The 12775-nt window shown below is 36.2% G+C and overlaps 1 protein-coding gene across 4 annotated transcripts in view; it reads right to left on the bottom strand.

The window, feature by feature from the left end:
- Window positions 1-12775, bottom strand: part of sema4ab (sema domain, immunoglobulin domain (Ig), transmembrane domain (TM) and short cytoplasmic domain, (semaphorin) 4Ab) — a 40127-nt gene that overhangs the window by 14143 nt on the left and 13209 nt on the right. For all 4 annotated transcript variants that reach the window (XM_084132077.1, XM_084132075.1, XM_084132076.1 and 1 more), the window contains one exon: window positions 9385-9632. In XM_084132077.1, coding sequence (XP_083988203.1) covers window positions 9385-9478 — 94 coding nt within the window. In that variant the 5' untranslated portion in view covers window positions 9479-9632. The remainder of the gene's footprint in view (window positions 1-9384; window positions 9633-12775) is intronic.

Raw genomic sequence — 12775 nt, 5'->3', positions numbered from 1 at the left:
CTGGCCCTGGGTGTCAAATATTTTTGTTCATGTGATAAAATGACATAATTAGCTGTTTTGTACCATGTTTAAATCTACAGATCTCGGACAGAGTTTTACCAAAATTAGTCCTGGAAATGCAGAAAATGTCTGCAAATCTGCTAAAAACAAATAAGCCGATAAACAAACAAGGTCATAAAACAGGCATAATGTCTTTGAAAATGCTGTTCTAGCAAAAAGGGGGAAGGAAGAGGAATTTCCAAGAAAATCTTGGATTATTAGCAGCACTTAATGGTGATTTTGGTCTTATGGCCATTTCACTGAACTAAAGTCCTATAATTCCTCATATGAGCTGCTCTCTTGTCTGTGAGGCCTGTAAAGAATGTGGATCTGACAGTCAGCACGCGGCTGTGAAATTATGCAACCCCAGGGTACATACTCTCAGTCCAGGCCAGAGAAACCAAAACACTTCAGTTCATTTGTAAAGATCCAAAAGCTACCTCCTTGACTTAGTTTTATATAGAAGTATGTGAAAAAGTAATGTCTTGTAACAGTACATTTTCCCCAGAAACTAAATGTGACAAAAACGAGGTGCAGACTGCTGAGGAAGTTTGCTTGACTAACTGCTCATGCTTCCTTCTTCATGATTATGTCATGTTAAAATACAGACCACGTCGTCTGGTTTTGTCAAATCCGTGTGTAACTCCTATCCGTGTCTGTTGCCGTTGGTCTGTGCATGTCACCGACAGAACAGTATTCTTAATATTACTGATCTGCCTGCCTGCTTTGACAACATTGTATGAGACCTGAACTGAGCTGGACAACGACATCCCTGTTTTCTCCAGAGCTGCTGTATAGATAAACTAAAGGTGCGTTTACACGACAACGATGTACAAAAAACTGAAACGTTTTTTTCCCCTCTATACAGATGACAATATTATCAAATTGACCCATCCACACGGATCCACCAAAACGACTTAAAACACTGTATGCATGCCAGACAAGTAGACAAGACTACGCGCCTGTGCACTTATGTATTTAAACGTGCACGCCTATAGACTAAACGCATACTACACGTGCATGCCGTCCTCGTTTTCACAGATTCATGTTTTTTTCCTCTGCTGCTGTACAGCCAAAACAATCTTTGTTGCATTCATTTCCTGTTATCACTGTAAAGCTGCTTTGAAACAATCTGTATTATAAAAAGCGCTATATAAATAAAGGTGACTTGACTTCCGACGCAACAAATTGAATCTACGTTTGTCGGGTCTTGGAATGTCAGTACTGTAATCTGGTGCTTGTCCGCATTGGTCGTCTGTCAGTGCAGTGTGAATCGGCCATAAAAGTTGCACGAGGAATCAAAACATCTGTTATATTTTAAGATGAGAGTTTATTTTACAAAATGACTTCCCTTATCTAACCTGAACTAACTATGAGCAGTATTTTTATTAACTAACATTAACAGAGAAATAAATACTGTAACATGTATTGTTTATTAACTAAAGTTAATTAATGGGACCTTATTGTAAAGTGTTCACAACTTCCAGAACTTAAAAAGTTGATAATCTCCCCTAAAAAAGACAATTTATTGAAACTAAGCAGCCAAAACATGGTTCTGAACTTCTACTAACAGGATAATAGAGTATGAAAAACTTGTCAAAAAAACTAAACTATGGCAAAAAAAACAAAAAAACTTCTGTGCATTTAATAGAAAATAAATTAAACAAATAAACTACCTCTAAAATATCCACAACTTTCCAATTTGATTTGTTTACTAGGACTAGATATTACAATCCCTTACGATTCCGCTCAGCACAGGCACTGGCCTTGAAAGATTCAGCACTACCACAGTCCATGTTGAAGGAGTCGTCTTAGGTGGGTCTTCGCACCAATACATCAGTAGTTGTGTACCGCTGCCTCACTGGATGTTTTAGCCTTTTATCACAAGACATCCTCAGCAGAGGCAAGCTTAGCACAGGCTGATAAGACCTGGGTGTCGCATGGTGACTATATAGGTAATTTGGCGGCCCACACTGTCTCCTTTCCTTTCAGCCACAGCCAGTGACTACTTCCTTCGGCGACAGTGGCAAGTTCCTTAAAGCAACACTAAGGAACTTTTTTCACTAAGGAACCTATGTCTCATTCGAACTACAGAAACGTGACCCGGTTTGGCAAACTTGCATAGTGTGGTTATAGCAGATATATGACTGTAAAGCCAATCCAGAAGTGCCTTTCACCCTATTATGACTTTGTGAACCACTGATACGATTTTGGAAACATTGTTTTAAGGTAAAAAATGTTCCTTAGTGTTGCTTTAAGTACTTTCCACTGGGCCAGGCAACTGATACCCACTTCCTTCAGCAGCCTTATGGTGGAACTGGCTACAAAGCCCCCTGCAGCCCCACCTCCACTAGATTCACCTTCACCTTCCAGCCCCGCTTCTCTGCTTCAGCTGCCAACTAGGCATACTGCAGCTTCTTCCTTTCATAAGCTGCCTCGATTCCCTCCTCCCAAGGGACTGTCAGTTCCACAATGAAGACACAATGGCAGGAGTTAGACCAGAATACCAGGTCTGGGCGCAGGTTGGTCATCCCGATTTCGGGTGGAAAGGTAAATTACTAATTCATTAGTATAATCAGTTAATCACTTTTAAATAAAGGTACACTATGTAACATTTGGCACTCTAGCGGTTAAAAAAACAAAACCATGTATTTTGGAAGAGCAATTTGCTTTGGCTCTGCCTGACTGGGCATGGGCGGATGAATATGGTTATCCTACTACTCATAAAACATTCAATACTAGGCTTAAGAGATATAATCAGTTTAGATGGAAAGGACCTCAAGCTGACTAGCTGAAGACGTTACTGAGGCTATACCCATTAATAGACACGGTACTTCCTCAAAAATAAATTCCAGCAGAGTGCTACACCAACTTTAATGAAATGACCCTTCACATTTGAAATGACCCTTCACATTTGAAATGACCCTTCACATTTGTAATGAACTCTGTCAGAGTGCTACATATGGCAATTTATCTGATCAATAAAATACCTAATTCACCTGGTTGAGCAATAAAAACACCATCTCTGCATCTCAAATCCCTCAGTTATCACCATCTCCGAAAAGCCAAGCCAATGTTGATTCTCCTTTTATTACAAGCTCTGTTGCATTCTCTTTTTGTCAGAAGACTAATGACTGGACCGATCAAACATCACTTAATCTTCATAACCCCTCACCCAGGCAGACTCCGTGATGTCTGGTTTCCCCACTGAGAATTACCACCCTTTTGGTCACCAAAGACACTCCAAGAGATAGTGCCTGCACAGAACAGTACAGGCTACAATAAACAGACATGTAGTCCCATAGAAATGGAATTCTCTCCACTAATTCATTGACAAATCTGTCTAATGGTAGGACATGCATTTCCCCAGTACATTTTGTGTATCATTACTGTTTGTATATTGTCTTTTTATATTGTATAGTGTTATGCATGCCTGATGATAGAACTACTAGTTAACAGGGGCTTTCACACCAGGTAGTTCTAGGAACTTAGTTCTAGGAACTAGTAGCCACCAGGGTGGTTCCCCGAGAACTATTCCTGCTAAAATATGAAAATTTTCCTGGTTGCATTCGCACCGCCAGTAGGAACTCTGAAGTGACGTAAGCCATGCTTGTTGTTGTGACTTTTATTTTGATGGCGCTGGGAAAGCCAGAGCCTGAGCTCACAGTGCTCGCATTCTCCGTGTTCATTAATTTACGATCTGTCTAAAAGTCCTGTCTACTACTATATTAAGGCGAGACACTACAGGTGAATAGGGTAAAAATTTTAACTAGCAGATATCACCATGACACTTTCCCAGTTGATTACCTACATTAAGATGAGAAAAAAATGTATTACAAGTTTTCTGTAATTTAATGTTTAAATATGCAAATTAGGCAATATCTAATTAAATATGCGCTAATTTGTATATATTTTAAAAAACGAAATCTGAGTATTGGATAAAGCCAGATTAAAAATTATTTTTTCATTGTGTTCACATATTAGATGGGGAAAAAAATTACAGAGGGATTTATGGATATCTACTTTTGTTATCCTGTAAATCAGAATATACTGTCAATAGCCTTAAAAAAATGATTTTCGCCATGTTTTTTGTAATAAAATGTTATATAAATCAGGCTAGGAATAATATATTTACAAATCCCTCTGTAAATGTCTTCATAATATAACTAGGTACAAGACTGGAAAGTTTGGTGTATATCGGTGCTACTGAAGTGGAGATTTCGTACTTGGAGTATGAGAGAAAGGTCATTTTGAGAAAACAGGCTTTAAAGAGCACAGTTCGCGCATTCAGCCCTTTTACTTTCGCGATTGGTTGCTGATAAAAAGGAAATGACCATATTTGGATCCGACAGCATTGTACAGTGAAGAGAGAGCTTTCCAGCCGTGCCTGTGATGACAGAGATCGCGGATCGGCGGGATGATTTACAACGACAACTTTTGTTGAATTTACGCGAAATCTACAGACGCAAACAGACAAAGCGACAAATAAAATAAAGACCTAAATGTGTATTTCAGACTTTTTTTCACCACAGTCTGAAAGAAGACATGTTATTGAAGACAAATATCCAAAAATCTCAAAATTGACCAGTAAAAAAAAAACAATGTTTTTGCCTGCCGTGTCTCGCCTTAAATAGAACTGTTATACATAGAAAGTAGACAGTCTATGAAAAGGTATTAGCGGAGCAGAAATTCATAATCATGCTTCGCTTGGTCCCATCAAAGTTGCATTGGATTTTCTTCTCAGCATAAAGTTTTAGAGGCTCATCTATCACTGTTTTCCAAGTTCGTAGATTAAGTTTCTGGAGTAAATATATAGGCTATGATCTGTGTGTTTACACAGCTTTTTTAAAAATGGCGGGTGCTGGTTTCGTGTGCGTTCGGCCAATCAGCATACACTTATGTCACTGGTAGTTCCTATGGTGCTGGTTTAGACCCTTCTCTGAAGTAGGAGCTAAATAAGTTCCTCCAAAAGGAGTTCCTAGAACTAAAATTGTTCCTAGTTCCTGTGGTGCGCACACGCAAAAATCCAAGTACTTACACCAATAGTTATACAAACTATGAAAAGGTTCCTCCGGTGCGAAAGCCCCTATTGGTCAAGCAAAAACTCAAAGGTGTGACCTCCACACAACACACAATATGGTGGAATAAGTCCCATCTTCTAAATAAAAGAGCCAATTGCCAATCAGTAAAGTCATTGCATCACTGCAGCTGCCGTTAGAAGCTCCGGTTGTCAGATTTCATTGGTGATTTCAAATATAAATGATAGGAGCTGTACTTGCATGACTGAATTAGCTGCCCGAGAGGTGTTTCAAAGATGGCCGCCGAGTGAAATAACTTGCCTTAAAGGGACTTTGACCATACACGCATCAAAGTAGCTAGAGCAACTTTTCTCTATTTACGGATATGACTAGACAAAAACAGGTGACGTATGTACGCAAATGCCAACGAAAACCATTCCAATATGTCTAAAATATAAACACTTATAATAGGCTTACCATAGTGAATCAATTAAGTAATTGTGAACAAAGAAAAGTTAGGCTACATAGTGTACCTTAAAAAAAAAGTCTTAAAATATAAGAATACAGAAAGCATTTATTGAAGCACCATGTTACTTATATTATCAAGTCTGGTTTTCATGTTTCTGCAGCTGTCAATAACAATGACAGCAGCAATTATAAGTTTGCAGATGTCATCATCAAATCATGCTCAAACACCTGCATAGGTGTGACCAGACTCATTCTGGCATCGGCTGTAATTGGTACTGCTGGGAAACAGGGACTCAGAGTCTGAATTAAGCCCTGTAATCTTCACAAACTCATGTCTAGTCACTGACAGGGTCAAATGACTGATCATGAATCAGCAAAAGTGATGGATCTGCATGTCTAAGCACCTGTAGCACAGTCTCTCAATTGTTCTGATAAACAAAGAGAATCTCCTTTTAACTGATTTGTGAGACTCTCATAGAAAAGCCATTTGCCAGGTCAGCCTGATTCTGCCCTGCTTTGCCAACTCTGGCCTCCTCTTAACAAATAACTGTTGTTCAGAGAACAAGGGCCTCCATTCATTAAAAAATAAAAACAACAAAGCCACTTTCAATTACATCAGCGGATTTATCTGCTTACTTTCTTGTTTCTCAAAAGTAGATCATTTTAACTTCCTTGTCTCTGACCCAAATTTATAACCCTAAAATCACGTCTTATAGTATATTTTTAATGTTATTTTATTGCATTTTATTTTTAATACACATATAATATAGACATATTTTTTAAAGAATTCAGCAAGGACGCTTTTTTTGATCAGTCTTGTTTTTTGTCGTTGTTGTTTTTGTTTGCCTTAATCTTTGAGCTGATACCGTGGCAATGTTGTATGTTCCACACAATCCAATAAAGAATTTGAAATTTAAAATGCAAAACAGTAATGTGCGGCAATGCAAACAAATAAAAACAATATTACTCAAAAGTATTATGTCAATAACAGCTTTATATGGCAATAAAGTGTGCTACAAGTTCCTAGATTTTAGGAACCTGAGAGAAGAACTTTAAGTTCCTGAGAGGTCACAGGAGAAATGAAACCTAATGTAGACGTTTCAGAAACATTTCAAGAAGCCATTATAAGAGATTTGCATCAAAGCTCCCATTAAGGTGAATGACAGATGTTTCCTCTTAAGAGAATCTGGGCAGGATCTTTCATTCCTCTTACATTCAAAGCTTCCTAATAATGCAGGGCAATAAACATGATCTACACGGAAAGATATTTCTTGTAATGATCTATCTTTTGCTTCCTGCTTGTTATCTTTTCTTGTTAGTAAAAATGAAATGTGAAGCCCTGCTGGTATTTTAACATACAAATGATTAAGGTAGACACACATTCTGTACAAATTGATTGTCAAACAGAATCTGTGCAGACTCCAAAAGTAGTTGTTGTGGAAAACAACTCTTAAAAAAAGTGTCTCATGTCTGCAAAATCTCAGTATTCTTGATAGAATAAGCATTCTTTATCTACTCAAATAATAATTGACTACTTGCTCTAATGTAACTAATAAGACAATGATGATTATGACAACGTTATGATAGTCACATAATGATTAGAGCAGTATATTAAATATATAATTTTTTTCATAATAGCATTTCTTGAAACAAATAACTTGCATATTGCATATAAGTGAAAAGTAAAAATTCTAGCCATGTTCTTACAGGTCTTTGGCTTAATCACAGCTAAACATCTCATCCAATCAAAGTCTTTCAATAAGTACTTGTACCAGTCACTGCAGTGCACAGCTAAACCAAGTGAAATGGTTCAGCAACTGTTTAGGCCATTTCATTGTTCTTGCTTTTCATTTTAAACAAGATCACGCTTAATTTCAAATACTTTGTCACACACATAATTAAAAGGTAATAATTAGCAACACTGACAGTGTCACACCAATTTCATGATTCAACATGAAAAAAATGCTAGCATTCAGATAGCTCCTAACTTATTATTAAGTATTTAATATTTATGATATTGAATAAAAAAAGATATTATAATTTGATTACATTTAAAAAAAGACTCATGTTGACCCCTCCATTTAGTGCTTCATGTTTTGAAAATAATCATATTAAATCAGTGTTTAAAGCACTGATAACACAATTTTTTATATAAAAAGTCAATTTATAAAAAAGTGTTTGACCCATTTTGAAGCATTGTTATTGTTAACTAAAACTTTTTCTAACTTTTTTATAAGTCGACTAGATTTTTAGTCGACTAATTGTACGTGTGTATTAATAAGCCACATAAATCACAATAATAAGCCTTAATAATAATAATAATAATAAGCCTTAAGGGTCCCGTATTATGCCCCTTTTCGCAAGATGTAAAATAAGTCTCTGATGTCCCCAGAGTGTGTATGTGAAGTTTCAGCTCAAAATACCCAACAGATCATTTTTTACAGCATGTTTAAATTGTCATTTTTACGCGTTAGTTTTACCATAGAAAATCACCGTAAGAGCTGAGTAAGCACAGTAAGTTATAAGAAGTGCGCAAGTACATAAACGAATTTTGGTAGTTGAGGGAGCATTCCTGTGGGCGGAGGTTAGTCAAAAGAAGGAAGTAGAGGGATGTAGTCGACTTCTGTTAAATAAAATATCTCGCTTGGCATTGAACTTTGAGCTTTATAATTTTACAGATATTATTTATACTCTAACAACAACATTACACACTAACTAAAGTTTGAAACATGGGATCACGAAGAACGGGACTTTTAATTGCCTATAATACATCAGCGCTCAAAGCGCATGTTTAAAGCTTGCCACAGCGCACCGGCAGAGATCGGCTGCAGAGATGAAGTCGACAATGCTGACTCGTCAACTCTGCAGTAATGCCTATGCATGTTTTATATATATTACATAATCTGAGAATATTAGTTTTTTTGCTTCAATTGGTTGACAATCGCTTGACATTTCAAGCTCTCTATAGATATATTTCTCATGCCTGTGAGGCAAGTATACACTGAGTTTTGGGGGGGGGGTTTTGACGCGCTTAAGTTCACAGAAACCAAGACTGTTTTTTACAAAAGCACAATGTTTTCTTGTTATTGTCAGTGCACACAATTAAAAGTATGTCTGGAATGGTGTATTACTCTTATCTGTATGAACAAAAACTGAGACTGAGTATTTTAAGTTGTTTCCGCTGTTGTCAGGAAAAAAAAAATGCAAAAGAGAGCGCCGGCACCTCCATGTCATGCAGCAAGCGCACTATTCTTCAGCTTCCACACTTTGCACAAACACTTGGATATGCGTCTTATAATAGCGCACATTTATCTAGGTTAACATTAGAGTGAGTAGCCATGTAAGTCCGTCACAGACTTTGTGACTTCGCCACAAGGTTTTTTTCTTTCTTTCTGCAACTAACCGACTAATAAAATGTTTGGTTGACTAAACCTTTCTAGTCAACCAATGATTAGTCGAATATTAGGGGGCAGCTCTACAAAATACTAATAAATACTATAATAGTATATAATAGTAAATTAACACTGATTTGAGGGACATTTATATATTCATGCTATTACAAGATATTTACACAATAAAATGATTACAATTTACAATGTCGCTATGAAGATATCAACAGTACAGTACAATATTTCAAGTATGTTTAACTCAGGTGGCACAGAAGCTAATCTCACTAGACTGTATTATATAATTCAACTTTATTCACCTTCTGGTTTTCTATAAAACCACTGCAAGGTAAAGAGAACAACAGCAGCTCACAAGTTTCATAAGCTATTCAAATATCTAATGGCATTTGAAAAACAACTTGTTGCTCTAAATTCAGGTCATAAATCTTGAAAAGTTTAAAAATAAGACTTACCTATGGGAAAAGAGAGACGGGGGAGGACATGAGAATGACAGCTGAGGACAGTCAGAAGAGACAGACAGGCACAAAGTGACGTTGAATGCACCATCCTGTTGGAAAACCAGGAGGCCACCGAGCACAACAGATGAGCTAAATCCAAAGACTGGTATATCTGTCGCTGTCAGGTTCTGCGTTTGTCCTTTCAGCACTGAGTAGCCCACAAGGACACTTCAAACTGCCAAAAGAGTCTGCCGTCATCTCATCTGCGCAGAAAAATTAAGTATGTGTTAGAAATGTAGGCGAGTTCTTTAAGTCATCACTTCCTCTGAAGTGTCTCAAATCACTTCCACTCGCCTCTTCCTCTTTTACAATTCTTAACAAGCTTAAGAAACAGTCAAAGGATGACATACATCAGCACATGACGTCTTCATCTCTGATTGGTGGAGGGGGATTTAAGTTACATTTTTACATTAGAAGACAAGAGACTGACCATCATCCAGAGAAAGTCTGTGAGCAAAGACAACGTAATCTGATAAAGACTATCAGCGGTGTAGAGTGGAAACAGAGCAATATTCTTTTCGCCAAGTACTGTTCATTTTTTCATTTAATATAGCCATATATCTTATGGCTTAATTATTCAAAATATTTTATTTTAATTACTGTGGTTTAACTAGATGCAAATTGAGCTTTGGATCAAACATGGAGTTGTGTTTCTCTCATCAGTGAGTGTGGAGGAGGAAATGGAAAACTCAATGAGATGGAGTGGATATATATATATATATTTTTTATAAATCACATTGAATCATGTCTAATGAATAGCCTATATGATGAAAATCCCTGTGACCCAAAAACAGAAACATGGTGACTAGTGTCTTGTGCTTGGGCAACCATGATTTACTAAACACTTGTAAACATGTGGAGTGCTCTGTTGACCATCAGAAAAAAAGAAAAGAAAAAAAGTAAGGGTGCCCCGATCAGAATTTTTGGGGCCGATCACAGCATGCCGATCATGGGGTCTATTTGAAGCCTTCTATTTATCATGTAGCATTATTTATAAGGATGCCCTGATCAGGAATTTACAGACATTAATTCAGGGACTGAATTTTGTTTTGGGAAATTCCACCCTTAAGTGACTCTTTTGGATTTTTGCTTCTTTTTTTTTTTTTTACATTTAGACGCAATGCATTTTTCTTTTAAATGGGGAGATTGTGTTGCACAAAAGCTTACACATTGCACAAGCCTGATTTCAAACTTTGAATTGTATTTACAAAAAAGACAAGTAAACAGTCAGTAATAAAATAAGAACAAATAAACAAATTACAAGCAGCAGCACAAATAAATGCAATGATAAAGGTACAAATGAAAAGCAGTTTTCAGTTCGATTTACATAAAAACAATGCCTTGCATTAATCTCACAGGTAACAGTATTGTATAAAAGAAACTTTTTAATTTCTGAAGAAAACAAGTGGTGTTTACCCAAGCAAAACTCACCAAAATGATGCAGGGAAGTTTACCTTAATGTTGGTGTTTTTTAGCATGTTATCTTATGTTGTTGTTGGTGTTATGGTCTTTATAATATTTAGATTTTTAGATAAAGCCTGGGTACATCCTATTTTTTTCTCCCATTTCATCATCTGCCTGATGAAAATTACAAGTCTGTACATGTAACACACAAGTCACTTACATAAATTACAAACCTCTCCAAAACCAGCAGCACAAACTGAGGTATTATTAATGTACGCGCTACACAGCACAAACGTTGAGTTACATGGAAAAGTGTGCAAGTCAAGAAGTTCCATGAACGCAAACATTCAAAGTGCGCACCCAATACTGAATTGAATTGTCTTTCACGTCTCTTGCTTGTACTGACGAATTCAAGTGAACATAGACAGTATATTTAAATGGGGTCCGTGCATCTTATAAACCTGCTGCTGTGTTTTAATGTTAATCAAACAAAGGACAAATAAATTACTCACTGCTCTTGACTAAATAGGCTACCTTTTGTAACTTTACAAAAATATCCATCTATATTTAATTTATTCAGTAATGAATATGCAGTGTTTTTTTCACATTTGATTGATTACTGTAGTTTTTGTTGTAGTATCAAAATTGGAATAAAGAATTGATATTTCACTGGTGTCTAAACATGTGTACCACTGACCCAATCCTCAGCACTGAGCCCTTCTGGAGCTGCTCTAAATATGTGATGTACTGTTAAATAGGGCTGTCAAACGATTAATCGTGATTAATCGCATCCAAAATAAAAGTTTGTTTTTACATAATATATGTGTGTGTACGGTATATAATTATTTTCTATATAAATACACACACATACATGTATATATTTAAGAAATATTTGCATGTATATACTGTGTATATATATTTATATTTTATATAATTTATATTATATATAAATATTTTATATATAATAACACATTTTTCTTAAATATATATATATGGATGTGTGTGTATTTATATATAGAAAATAATTATATACCGTACACACACATATTATGTAAACACAAACTTTTATTTTGGATGCGATTAATCGCGATTAATCGTTTGACACCCCTACTGTTAAATGAAAGATAAAATATGATAGAGCAACAGAATGAAGAGTGAAAGTAACAGAAGCTCATACAATGCATTTTAGCAGGCTTAATTAAGCATGAAAATAAGTGAAGGAAATATTTATTTGATGAACAAATTAAGCCAACTAATTTGATTTATATTATTTTGGTTTCTACCAATACATTTAAAATTTACAAATGCAGTGAAAATACAGGTATCGGTTATACGGTATCGGTATCGGCGAGTACCAAAAATGAAAGTTTCGGTATTGGACTTGTTCTGGAAAAATTGGTATCGGTGCATGATCCCTAGTTTACACAGAACTAACCCTGCACAAGCAACAAGCCTTGAGGGATGATTGTTTCACCTGAACAACACAATACACACGTCAACCTTATTTCCTACACACTATTCTGCAGGTCATCAATATACAAACCCAAATTATTCATTCATATTTTCACGAGTTCGTACTTTCGTATAACCAGATCAGGGGCATTTCCTTCGAGTAGGCAAGGAAGGCAGTGTCTCCTCAAAGAAATTGGATGAGAACAAATAAAACAGTGCAAATATTACAAAACGTGACACTAAAAAAGTGTATGAATAACACGCAGTCCGAGGGGAGGGCTCCTCCTGAACTTTGTTAATAAATTATATACTTTGTTAATAATATAGGTAGTGTGATTAGAAGAGATGTGTATTTTCATCCTTTTATATCCGGCCAGTGGCATTAACTGGAACAATACGAATTACCCAAGCATTAGTTCCTTAAAAGATCAATGATGTATTACCATTAAAAGCAGTTTCAGTTAGTCACTTCCTGCATGATTAGTGATCA

The sequence above is a fragment of the Abramis brama genome (genome assembly GCF_963993115.1).
Source record: "Abramis brama genome assembly, chromosome: 12".
Lineage (NCBI taxonomy): Eukaryota > Metazoa > Chordata > Actinopteri > Cypriniformes > Leuciscidae > Abramis > Abramis brama.
This window is presented reverse-complemented; position numbering and strand designations above follow the sequence as displayed.